Here is a 12,536-nt window from a genome sequence, read left to right on the forward strand (position 1 = left end):
GATAAATATCATTCTGTAATATATTAAGATTTATAAAATATTATATAACACGTTTATCAATCTCATTTATCTTTCGTCGGTCTCATTATCGTATTGGTATTGTGCAACGACACTAAAGATCGGTATTTTTCAAGTAGAATTTTTAATATGTATAATGAGCTAGTTAAACTTTGTCAAACGATGTAACATTCATTTTTATACTGCTGCTCAGAATCATAATCATGCTGATAATCAGCTATGTAGGGAATCTTCTGTTTCTTCATATACTGTAAATAAGAGATAAACGTAATAAATAACTTCGATAAATCATCTGTAAAATCAAGTATACATTTTTGGAAATACAAAAAATAAATATACTCAGTCAGTGTATATTATCGTACATACTGCTGATATTTTTTACTATGTGAATATAAATTTCAGGGAGTGAATTTAATATATACAAAAATAATAAAAGACATTTATTCAAATCTTATATCTGCATGATTTTGTTTAAATTATCAATTTTAATATTGTGTCAATAATATGTTTGCACGTTTATATAAAAAAGCATTTCAAAGATTGCAATCTTGAGTTTGAGTAGCCTGTGTTATCATTGATCTTTGGATCCTGTTAACAATTTTTATTGTTCGTTGATAATTTTTTTAAAGCTGTTGACCGAATTACAATATCATTTGTGTCAATAGATACCTTAGATGATGTCACACGTAAATCTAGAGGGCTTTTAGTGATCAGGTAATCAGATGATCAGATCCTCTACAATGAATTAATTTGTTATTGAAAAAATCGATTGCAGACAAGTACATAACAAGAGCTTATCATTCATTGAGATTGATTTTTGCTCCTTTACATAATCTTTGTTAAATCGGAAAACAATTATAATGATAAGAATTATCAAGAATTCTCTGTAGCTCAATCTTTCTCTCTTTCTCTCTCTCTCTCTCTCTCTCTCTCTCTCAATATATTTGAAAAGCAATGAGTTTATGCTTATTAATTTATGTGTGTGTGTGTGTGTGTGTGTGTGTGTGTCTGTGTGTGTGTATGAGCATGTATACGTTTCTAATTTCACCAAAAATTTATATTTTTATTTACACAAATAACAAGCTGCATTTCGTTATTCTTTGAGACTTATTCATATGTCAAAAATGATAATTAGAATGCAAATCAATCATGAATATGGAAAAAGAGTAATTATAATGAATATTATGTAATTAAGTAAATTGGAGCAATTGAATTTTTTATTAACAAAAAATAAACATAAGTTTAATTTTTATATAATAAAAAGATTTAATTTTTATATCTTTTATATACTAATATTTTTTGTTGTATTGCTATTATCGATACGCTTAAGCGTATTTGTAATTTGGAATTTTAACAAATATATAGCGTTTTTTTGTTTAAATTTTTATTAATTTTTTGCATGATACTCGTCACTAAATGTTCTTAGCATTTCTCTGTTTTTAAATAAAAACGAGCAAAGATATGTCATTGTCAAGATATTCATATCATACGCATCCTTAGGAAGAACATACTTCAAATCTACACCACTTAACATAGTACATTTTTAATTTAAACGGAATGATGGAATAATAAGTACTTACTACTGATAAATTTCGAATGTACAATTGTTGACTAAGCCGAAATTTTTAGGGCATAGTAAGACGGTAAGCTAACAAAATTATATCATATGTTACAGTATCTCTTATGCCTGTATTTAATTCATGAAACGTATCTTATCTCAAATATTGCTCGTGTCTATTTTACGAATACTTTTTACATTCGAGCCATTAACTCACTGTATTCGAGAATTAAATAAAAATGTGATTACATTAGAGCCATTTTTCTGTGTAATCGTAAAATTTGTAGAAGAGTTAAACGTCTAAAAAAAATAAATAAAATAAGGTAAATGAAAGAAAAAAAGCCGTCGTGACATCTATTGCCGTAAAAATTTCCCGTTTACCTAGCATTAAGACTTAAACTTTATATGTACAAATGGATAGATTTTATCAGTACTGAGCATAGTGGCGTACATTACACATTATTAATGTTAGAATACTGTACACGATAGCACTTTCGTGAGAATTAAAGATTTATACTGACTAGAAAATGAAATTTCTTTAGACGTCCAGACAAAAGTGACGCGATTATAGACTTTTTGACTCAAAGAAGAGCAAAATTATCCCCTTCAAATATATGAAGAAAATAAACCTAACACTTGCACGATAATTGTACATTTCTCCTCGTGTGCTGTCTGCTTTGGCATTTATTTCGATATCCGTTATACCGTCATTACTTTCGTCTGGATAACAGATATTACGAGCGAAAAAATCTGCGGATGATAATCTTTCATCGCCTTTGTTCACGGGGCACAAATTATTTGCCTTTATTTAACTTTTCGCAAGAGACACGAGGTCCAGCGTCGTCGGTACACGTATGTCTAAAAACTAACGATTGTACATTTCTGGAGAATCTGATTCGCGAGGCGTCATGCCGGGCGAGTATAACGATCTCGTATAAACGATTCGTCAAGCTTGAAATATTCCCGACGATGTGTTGTCGTTTATATTCGAAGAGATTATCCGTTCATTCCGTATCACAGTTAACCGAGATTATTTATGCAGGTCGATAGTCTGCTATTATGTTCTTCAGGAACGTATAGACATCCTTAAAGTTTGGTCGCGATGTTTCGTCTCTTCTCCAACATGAACACATCATTAGATAAACCTCTTCCGGGCACATTGTTGGTTTCGGCAGAAGTACCTAAAATGCAAATATTTGAAGATAAATGAAGAGCTACGGAGAACGAGAAAGTTTCATAATTTGATATTCGTAATAAATAAACAAATATAAATGCAATATGTATGACTAGTTTGTATAAAATATGCTAAATCCTCAAGTAAAATTTCATTAGTCTAAAAAATGATTCATAAAAGTAATTGCCGAGACAAACGTTTACCTGTAGCTCTCCTCCGTAGTACATATGTTCAGCATTCTGAATAACTTGATCGTTTGACAGATGTTGAAAGGGTTTCTCCCTAGCAAGACTCATTACTTCCCAGAGTGTCACGGCAAAAGACCATATACTACTCGAACATGTATACCTATCCTGAAATTTAAATATTATGTTACCATTACTCACTCTTGTTCCAATATACCATCTATTACATAAAGCATAAAAATATCCCATAATTAATAATATAATTCTAATATTGATTAAATTTTATTGATTTAATTTTTATAATATTATGCATCGATAAAAAATATTCTAAAAATCTTACTAGTAGAATGCTTTCCCAAGGTAACCATCTAATCGGTGCGGGCGGTCTGCCGCCTATATCGCTGTAATCTTTTTTGTAAAGATCGCTGCACATGGCTATGTCGGTTACTTTGACAGTGTAAGAGCGACCTACCAAACAATTTCTGGCTGCCAAGTCTTTATGCACCAGATTCTTCGATTCAAGGAATTTCATGCCGGATGCAATTTGTGTTCCCATATACAGCAGACAACTTTGACTAAAAATAATAAAAATCATTAAATAAATTTTGTAGAAGAAAAAATATTTCATGCAATTATTTTATAGAGACAAATTTATCTTAAAATCTTATTTTAATATTCTTTCTCACACGAATTTCGTATAATTTGTATTTTTAAATAAGAAAAGCAAAACATGACTAAAGAATATGGTTTTGACATTTAAGAACTTTCATTTAGAAACAAGTTTACCTAAGGGTTTTTAAATTGCAATTTGGCCTGAGCGTTCCTGTAAGTGGTACACTATATTGAAGATAATGAGCCAGATCACCGAGTTCCGTATACTCGATGATCGTCCATGGCACTGGTTCGACAGTGCACACTCCTAAAACACGTGCTACATTCGGATCGGATAAACACGACAGAAATCGCACCTCTCGCATTTGATCGACTGTATTGTTTGTTCGAATATCACCGGTACACAGAGGTACGCGAGCAACGATTAATCTGGGAGCGTCAGATACAACCTCATCTAGACCGACAGCTTCGCATATTACAGCCTGTAAACAATATTTTCAATTTGACATATAAAAAATATTGCACATACATAGTTCTTTCTTTCAACAATCAAATTGCACATCATTAAAAAATATTTAAAAATTTCAATATTATGTCAAGTTTATTTATCGAATAAAATTTATTTATTTAAATTTATTTTACATATGTTTGAAATTGCTGAGTATTATCAGCATGAACAAATATTGCAAAATTGCAATAGAGTTGTATATTGTATGTACACTATATATTTAGATAAATTACGTTGTTTAGATAAACATGTAAATTGAATTTCGCCATCATGCGCACAACTGTTATTAAATATAAGCAGCTGCAGAAACGCGTATCTGTCACAAATATTAATTATATCTGCGGGCATATTTGTATATATGCTATATTTAGTATACAATTAGTTAACTAGTGCACTATGTATTTTACAATTATTTTTTTTTGTAAATAAAATTAATTTTAATTTTATCACTAACGCGAAAAAATGTGCAATTTGCATTTTTGCGAAGAATAGAGTACCTCTCCTATATTTCTCGAGCCAAGTTTCTCTGTCGTTCGTAGGCACTGACGTGGTATATTGGTTGGCTCAATTTCCTTGCATTTGTACGGTTTGTTCATACTGGGCGCAATATTCCAACTGACGATCGGTGCTGGTATCTAGAAATGAGACGTATATGTTTATCGAACGTCATAAGTTATAAGCTTGTTATCTCTCTTTTCCTTGTTCCGCGTTCTCTACACTTCTACTTTTAAAATAAATTTATTGCAAGAAGATAAACAAACTGACTTAAATTACAGTCTAGCATCGAAGAGTTTCAAGTAACGGTAGTTTGACTTCCGGTTTCGTGGATGCAACATACTTTTCCTTTGGTCTCGCGCAATCAGTGCAAGTGCACTGTTAAATTGTATGTGTACGACGGTAAATACGCAGCTAAATGTGTACCTTGTGCTTCTCCTTTGGCGCTGTATGCCAACGTTTTGAGTGAACGTGATCGACGTCCCTTTGGTGATTGGGCGTAACCGCGATATTGAGTTTCCTAGTTGGACTGCTATAACTTTGAAGAGTCCTGTAGTGTTGGGAATGACGAGCCGGCGAGTTAGTTGGTGACGAAGAACAGCTAGATGGACCGATCGCAGACTCCGGTCTCGTATCCAATCGCACATTTTCCTCCGGTATTTCTATATTTTTGAAATCCTTCGGAGATTCTAAAAAAAAATTTCATCGTCTTGTCACTCCTCATTTTTCGTATCGCTATTTTACTGTTTGTCAATTAGCTACAAATGCTCACCAGCATTCGCTACGATCGCGTATGTAGATTTGTATTGCGGACTGACGAGTGGCGAATTAAATTGTTCCATCGTAAGTGATTCGTGCATGCTGACGTCTTCTGGCACGTCAGGTGAAACATGATTAGCAGTTTCCGCTGTCAGCATCCCACCAGGCGTTAAGTTTAAAAGTAGACCCTGTAAAATAAAAATTTTAGTTATTATTCATCTCTCGAGATATTAAACACGCCTAATTTGTTTTACCTTCATGTTTATGGCGAAGCCAAATGGGTTTTTCAATACTGTTGGAGAACTCTGCAGCTTCTGTCGTCGATTTAGAAATAGGATAATGAAGAAGACCAATAAGAGCAATAATATAATGGCTGTGAGAACACCTATCAGTACCTCCAAATATTCTTGACCATCTCCTGGTGCTGTAACTATACAGATTTATAGAGATATGCGGGATGTATAACATTATTCGAAAGAGAAAAAGGGAGAGAAAGAGAGAATAAGAGAGTCAGATAATATAATTTTTTTAATCATATATATTTGTATCTATCGAGAGATTTTATTTTTTTTCTAAACAATTATTTCGACCGAAAAACATTTTATTGATTGCGAATGAAACTGAATTCTCTTTCTAACAATTGTTATTGATTTATATTGCCAAAACTAAGCTTATTCTTTCTCGTACATTATCTGTGCCATATGGCCTAAAGCTACGGCAGTACGACTGTTTTTGTGATGCAAATATAAATAAAAGTTTCTCGAACGGGTGTTCGCATGATAATTAAAATCGCGCGGTGACTTTGCTTCGATTAAACGTAAAACAGGCCAGGTGGAAAACCGTGACGAATCATTGTTATAACGCCAATTTTATTTAATCCGAGAAAGGATCGTCCCGCGAGACAAGCATCAACGTGAACGAGAAAAATCTGGATTTTAAATGAACGCTTCCTCTCTCTACTGTGCAATTGTATAGAAAAAGAAAATTGCCCGAGAAGCGCGGAAACGCTTTTAATTCCCATTCTTATGCTCATGCGTACCCTCCTCGTTCGCTTTCCGCTTTTCTCGGGTTTTTTTTTTCATTCTTTTTGCGGTTCTTTGTTTTTGAGGGAACAATGGATAACGGTATTAAAAGATAAAACCGTGTTCGCGATTGGGCATTATACACATGTATAGCATTGGAGCCTGTTGTTATTGATATTTACCTAGTTTTTTTCTTTTATTATACAATTTCTCTGTTTTTTTTTTCAACGTAGCACTGATTGCCTGCACGTATCCGTGGCTTATTCTACTTTTTCGATCGAACAGCAGTGGCAATCAGCTTATCGTTGCTTATCATTGCTTTCTTTTCATCCGCGTATTGAAAAGTATTTAGAGAATATATCGCTCATATTGTATGATATTTCCACACGTCATTTTGATCCGATGTTGCATTCGATTATTTTCTTCTTCTTTCTTATCTAATATTTATCTTGTTTAATCCATTTGCATATCTACGGAGACTGCATGCTTTAAGTAAGTACTTACCCGTTTTACAAAACTTTTTAGCTTGTTATTAAAGTAAAACGAAAAGGAAAAACTTGAGATTTAAAGATATGTTTTTTTATAGTGAAAACTTAGAAAATCGAATTCTCTTATATTCTCTTTGCATTTAATTTTGCAAACGTATTAAAAGACAGTCGCATGGATATTTAATATCACCGTAATTATTGTTAATATTTGCGATATATGAATGCTCACATGACTGATATTTCGAATATGACAACAGACAAAAAAGTTTCATAATCTTAAACAAAAAGTTTTCTAATATATGTGCATTTATGTCTCTCTTTATTATTTTCTCGATTAAATTTATGTTCACTTCTACATTTTTATTTGTAGTCAACTAGAGAAAATACAAATAATCAAGAGAGGATGGAAAAGAATAAGGTTTGGCATTTACATAATCCATTTCTGAGATATGTAATTATTGAATCGACTGCTCTCTGGCAGTTTCTCTCTCTCTCTCTTTCTTTCTCTGAAAGAGACTACCTTATTTCATTCATTCTTTTATAACTCTAATCTTCCCTTGCACTCTGTCGAATCAGACGTTGACTATTCCGCATAATCGATTGTGGATATCGGAGCTTAAATTATGAAAGCGTTGTTCTTGCTTTAACTTGCCCACTCGTAAATTGCATAAAAAATTGCGTGGAAGAACTGTATGCACACGTACACACATATACATATATTTTAGTATAAGTACAGCGCCAACGCTGCCGCGTCCTTTTGAATTCAGACCACCGTAAAGCGGACGCTCGGTTTACATGTTGTTTTTAGTTACTTTGTTTTTTTACTCCTTGTCGCCCTTCCCTTGTGCCATCTTTTTTAGCGTGCATGCTGCATTTGCGCGCCGGGCGATTTCGCGGCTGTTTTATTTGAGGACCGTTCGCGTTTCCTTTATTTATAATGGTAAACCAGGAAAAGAGTGTTCAGTCTATTTTTTCGTCGAGGGTTATAGGAGGATAGGATTCGTTGGCGGCAGGGTAGGTATAACAGAGAAGCGTAATTATGCCGCAGTCGAGTATTCCTCCCAACATCCTCTCGCATCCTCATTTATCTGCTGCACTTCCTGTTATCTGTATCTTCTTCGTCCCCTCCCTCCCCGTCACCGTGCTATAAATTTTTTCCATTTTTTTTATTCTCATTTCTCGTCCTCCTTTCGTAACGTAATTTCCTCCGTATTTATGCACGCTCCATCTACTCTGGCGACAAATTATTATGTTTTATTTATATTTTTCTATCTCTAATAGAGTCTCGACGCGCATTCTCTGTATTTTTATCGCACGTTTTGGGACATATTGCGCGCATGAAAAAGCTAATGTAATTGTTTATTCTCCGTATCGGAAAATTGTGGCTTAAATTAAAACTACGTGAGTACATATATATAGAAACGCGTGTGTGTATTTCGATTAAAAATACTTTAATATATCAGAATTTACCGTCTACACGTATATATATATTATTTTTCTCAACACTCTTTACTTCCATTTATTGGCTTCTAAAGTACGACTTTTAATTTTTTTATCTATGTGAGCAATTCTTTTGATTATAATACATCCGATGACACAAGCGGAAAAGACATATTTTTAATTTCTTTTGCGGTCTGAAAATGTAGCGTAGGATTTGTTGTTGGCACAAACTACGAGATATACGTAATTATGCCAGAGTCAACCTCACTTTTCTCTTCTTGTTTTCTTCTCTTCTTTTCTCAAACGCTACCTCTTAACCCGACTAATTGTTTACGTTACGAGGGAGTTGCTACGTGAATTATAAAGTGTAGCCGCATTTCTTTCTCGTCTATTCGTCGGACAATGACCTTTCCTAATCGCATCTTCTTCTTGGCGAAGAAAAACGGCTTCGTTTAGCTTATAAAGTTAGCTGAATGATTGTTGCGTACTTTCAAAGTGAACCAAATACGCGCGTCCATATATTAAAAAAAGTTTTTTAATTCAATTATATATACGAATCTAATCATCTAAATCTACACATTATATATGAGTGTAATATATAATGCTTGAGTAATAGATTTTATATAAACATTTAATGGAACAATAAATTGAATTACTAAGCATATCAATAAGAAAATAATTATTTAAAATAATGACATTTAAAAAATGAAACATATATTTTTATTTTAATATAAGATACACACGCACACACATACATAAGTGAGTTTATGGAATATTGTTAAATTATTATGTTTATGAAAACTTATTTTCGTAATATGTTGACAGTTTACATGTTAATTAAGATTTAAACTTTCAAATAATGACTAAGTTGCAAATGTTAAATTCATGTAAACAATATATAGTAATATAATATGGAAATTTTAATGTGTAAGTAGTAAACAGTTAATAAGTAATTGCTTCTACTTGTAATTGTACATACAATGGTGTACATATCTACCTAATAATTGAATGCGAAATTAATTTTGAACGTTATCAGCTGGCGATGTAAACTTTGGAATTTGATCGTAAATATTTAAAATACACACGCGTGCAAGCAAAGCATTATTATGTAACTACGTGAGAAACGCTCGAGATTGTACGGTGCATAAATAAAACGTGAAAGTATTAAATGTATAAAGGAAGAGAAAGAGTACTCTCGTGAATCTATAACCATCTACTTAGAAGCATGCAGTACGAGAAATGAAAAGTTTCTAGAGTACCCGGTGCTTAATTAGAACAAGATTGATACGAATTAAATGCCACTCTTGGTAAGTTACTTACTCGTTTGTAAGTTAAGATCTACTTCGGGGTTGACTGGAATTTCCCGGTTGCTGAATTCGGACGCCGCATCTTCCGTAGTGTTTTCGTAGGGATTTGCTGAAAAGCAGAAAATAGCTGTAGTGAATTAAAATTTATGGCACATTTTATAAGATTTGCGCGTAAAGGGATTTTCGTATAAAATACGAATGTTTTTAAATGTGAATTAAAATTATTAGAATAATAGAAGAAATAATAAATTAATTAATTTTTGCCTCCATTTTTTCATGTTAAGATAAAACGCAATTAATATTATCATGTAAATTATAGAAATTCGGATTATATTTTTAAATAGAGCAAAAAACACGAAACACATTTTTTACGTAATTTTTGCTATTGCATTAAAAGTGACAAAGGAATAAAACAAATGTTTTTCAGATTTTGCTATGCAAGTGTATCTGTAACCGAGGAATATTACAAATTTCGTTGCACATCCGCGTAGAGATTTAAATAAAATTATCGTACGCGCGTTCCATATCGACATCGTTAACTCAAACAGTCATTAGTGCGATAAAATTGGAGAAATACGGTCACGGATATTCGAGACAAAGACATGATGGTTATTAAAAGGTAATTGAAGTCGACGGATGCATGCGAAGAAGAACTAGATAATTCAACGGGCATTATAACTTCGTTCATTACAAGATTTCTTGAAGCATCACGATCTGTGAATTATTATGGTTAAATACGGGCTCGTTTATGTGTATGAGTTTTTCTTGTCATTCAGGTCATATTTAGGTCAGGTCAAATAATATACGAGGCGTTCAAGGAAACTTGCGGGAAATCTAGAAGAACATGACAGACTGTTTCTTACAATGTGACGCGAAAAGAGTAATGTAAAAACTAAAGAAACTTATTGTCTGTCGCTATTCCGTAAAATATTACAGAGACAGAAGAAGCTTACTTGCGTCGAACGTTACTTCGCTGATTATGATCCACCGTGCGGCGAAGTACAGATGTATCTTGAGAAGACTTGCTTGTCGTCCGTGAAGACCGATTGAAACGTTTCGCGCATTCTCCAGCACTAAGTCCGGTATATAAGAATAAAGCAAAGGCTCGTCCTCATAAATTTCGCCATCCGTGCTGAACCATATAGCCGCCTTCGAAAATACCTGTTGTGCGAGCCAATATCGCATTGGAATATATATATATATATATATATATATTGTTCTCAAGAATATAATAGTTTGATATGAAGAAATTTCGTTATTTTACAGAAAAATATATACGCGAAGTCTTTTAAAAATTAGGATATATTGTGGAACATATTGTCAAAGTTTTAAAAGAGAGAATTGTTTCACGTGAAAAATATTGATTTACCATATTTTTAAATCTCCTTTTTTACAATAAAAACAAAAAAAAATGAAAAAAGAAAGAACTCTTATAAACTCTTATATTTAGCATATTTTAGATAAAGGAGATCTCTTGAAAGATCTTTTTTTGGTTTATTCATTTGTATTGTGACAATTTATGGTCAATGCACTTTGATACAAGTAAAAATTCTTTTTGTGTCACAGACCATGTGGCAGTGACATAAAAAATGCTATAACTGTCTGTATGTAATCGGTAAATCGTTAATCATGTCATTTATGATGTACATTGCAAACTGCTATCTACAAATGACATCTATATAGTACAGAACAGATAATATATTTCTCGTCATAAATATTCATTTTTACTCTTTGAAGACATCTAATTGACATTATCTTAATTGATATTCTTAGTGATATATTGTTTTATTCATAATTCGTCAAAAAGCAATAATCAGAACAAATCTTGTCATGTCTTGAAACGTTTTATCAATGTTTCGCATTGTGATTATTTTTTTAATGTGACAACAAATTGAAATTTAGAAAAATACAGAGATGTTTTCGAAATTATATTTAAAAATCTCAAATATTCATCAAAAAAGGGGATTGTTATAAAATATATGACTAATTTATGAAATAATATAGGTATAATATATTTATAAAATAATATATAAATATATACATAATTTTATATATATATATATATATATATATATATGTATGTGTGTGTGTGTGTGTGTGTGTGTAATTTGATGTTATCAAATCAACGTTTAATTTTCTTCTTTGAAAGAAAACTTTTATCAAAAGTGTGTGAGTAGAAAACACATTGCACAAAAACGAATTGAAAATTACCTGCACGTCCATCGAGAAATAATTATTGGTATAGATGTGTACTGCTTCGAAGATCAACGTGGCCTCGAACTCGAAGATTAGCTCTACAAAGTTCTTTTCGAAGGCGTCACGAAGCCAAGCAACCCAACCGGAGCCTGCAGCCAATAAAGAAAAGATGTTCATAGAAAACGCAATAAACTGTACTTTGTTGTAATTCTCCATGACAGCAAACAATTATAATTGTTACAAAAGTTTATATACGTGGCAATAATTTCTTGAAGTTATCTTTATTGATAGTAAAACGTAAAAGGAGAAAGTTTATATCATGAAAGACAAACTTCTCACTTCGAATTCACGCCACAAAGTTGCGAAACATAATTAAAATACGTTGAAAGCAAAGCTTTTTGACAATGAAGCGAGTGAAATATTATATTTTCAATGGCTCGTGTAATTATGAAAAATAAAAGTCGCAAACTTTCAAAACAGGAGCGAACAACGAAAATTGTTAAAATTAGCAAAAGATATCTTTAACATTTCCGCATGCGTGTCCACCCACCGATTACCTTTTCCATTTCCTAAGTCTTGTTTGTAATTATCCACGCCGACCTCGCCATCGACTAAACAGCCTAAACCATTGGTCAACAAACCATTTTCCTTTTTACCATCGTACGAAATATCAATAAGATCCGGTATGGAAGCATCTGGTGTGATGTAGCTTACGATTTTACCTAAAAACAGAGGAAATTTTTTACGTGACTATCGCTGTACGACAGTAGTTTC

The 12,536-nt window shown here is 32.5% G+C and overlaps 1 protein-coding gene across 1 annotated transcript in view; it reads right to left on the reverse strand.

Annotated features, from left to right (window-relative positions):
- Positions 1-443: 443 nt before the first annotated feature.
- Positions 444-12,536, reverse strand: part of LOC114941644 (discoidin domain-containing receptor 2) — a 75,309-nt gene continuing 63,216 nt past the window's right edge. Inside the window, exons 7-18 of the mRNA XM_029316685.2 lie at positions 12,320-12,484; positions 11,778-11,911; positions 10,520-10,727; positions 9,580-9,675; positions 5,564-5,739; positions 5,323-5,497; positions 4,977-5,239; positions 4,553-4,690; positions 3,722-4,029; positions 3,276-3,510; positions 2,954-3,103; positions 444-2,757 (exon numbers count right to left, since the gene is read on the reverse strand). Coding sequence (XP_029172518.1) covers positions 2,611-2,757; positions 2,954-3,103; positions 3,276-3,510; positions 3,722-4,029; positions 4,553-4,690; positions 4,977-5,239; positions 5,323-5,497; positions 5,564-5,739; positions 9,580-9,675; positions 10,520-10,727; positions 11,778-11,911; positions 12,320-12,484 — 2,195 coding nt within the window. The 3' untranslated portion in view covers positions 444-2,610. The remainder of the gene's footprint in view (positions 2,758-2,953; positions 3,104-3,275; positions 3,511-3,721; positions 4,030-4,552; positions 4,691-4,976; positions 5,240-5,322; positions 5,498-5,563; positions 5,740-9,579; positions 9,676-10,519; positions 10,728-11,777; positions 11,912-12,319; positions 12,485-12,536) is intronic.

Source organism: Nylanderia fulva, unplaced genomic scaffold (genome assembly GCF_048542155.1).
Source record: "Nylanderia fulva isolate GAGA-0341 unplaced genomic scaffold, ASM4854215v1 Scaffold5, whole genome shotgun sequence".
NCBI classification, from domain to species: domain Eukaryota; kingdom Metazoa; phylum Arthropoda; class Insecta; order Hymenoptera; family Formicidae; genus Nylanderia; species Nylanderia fulva.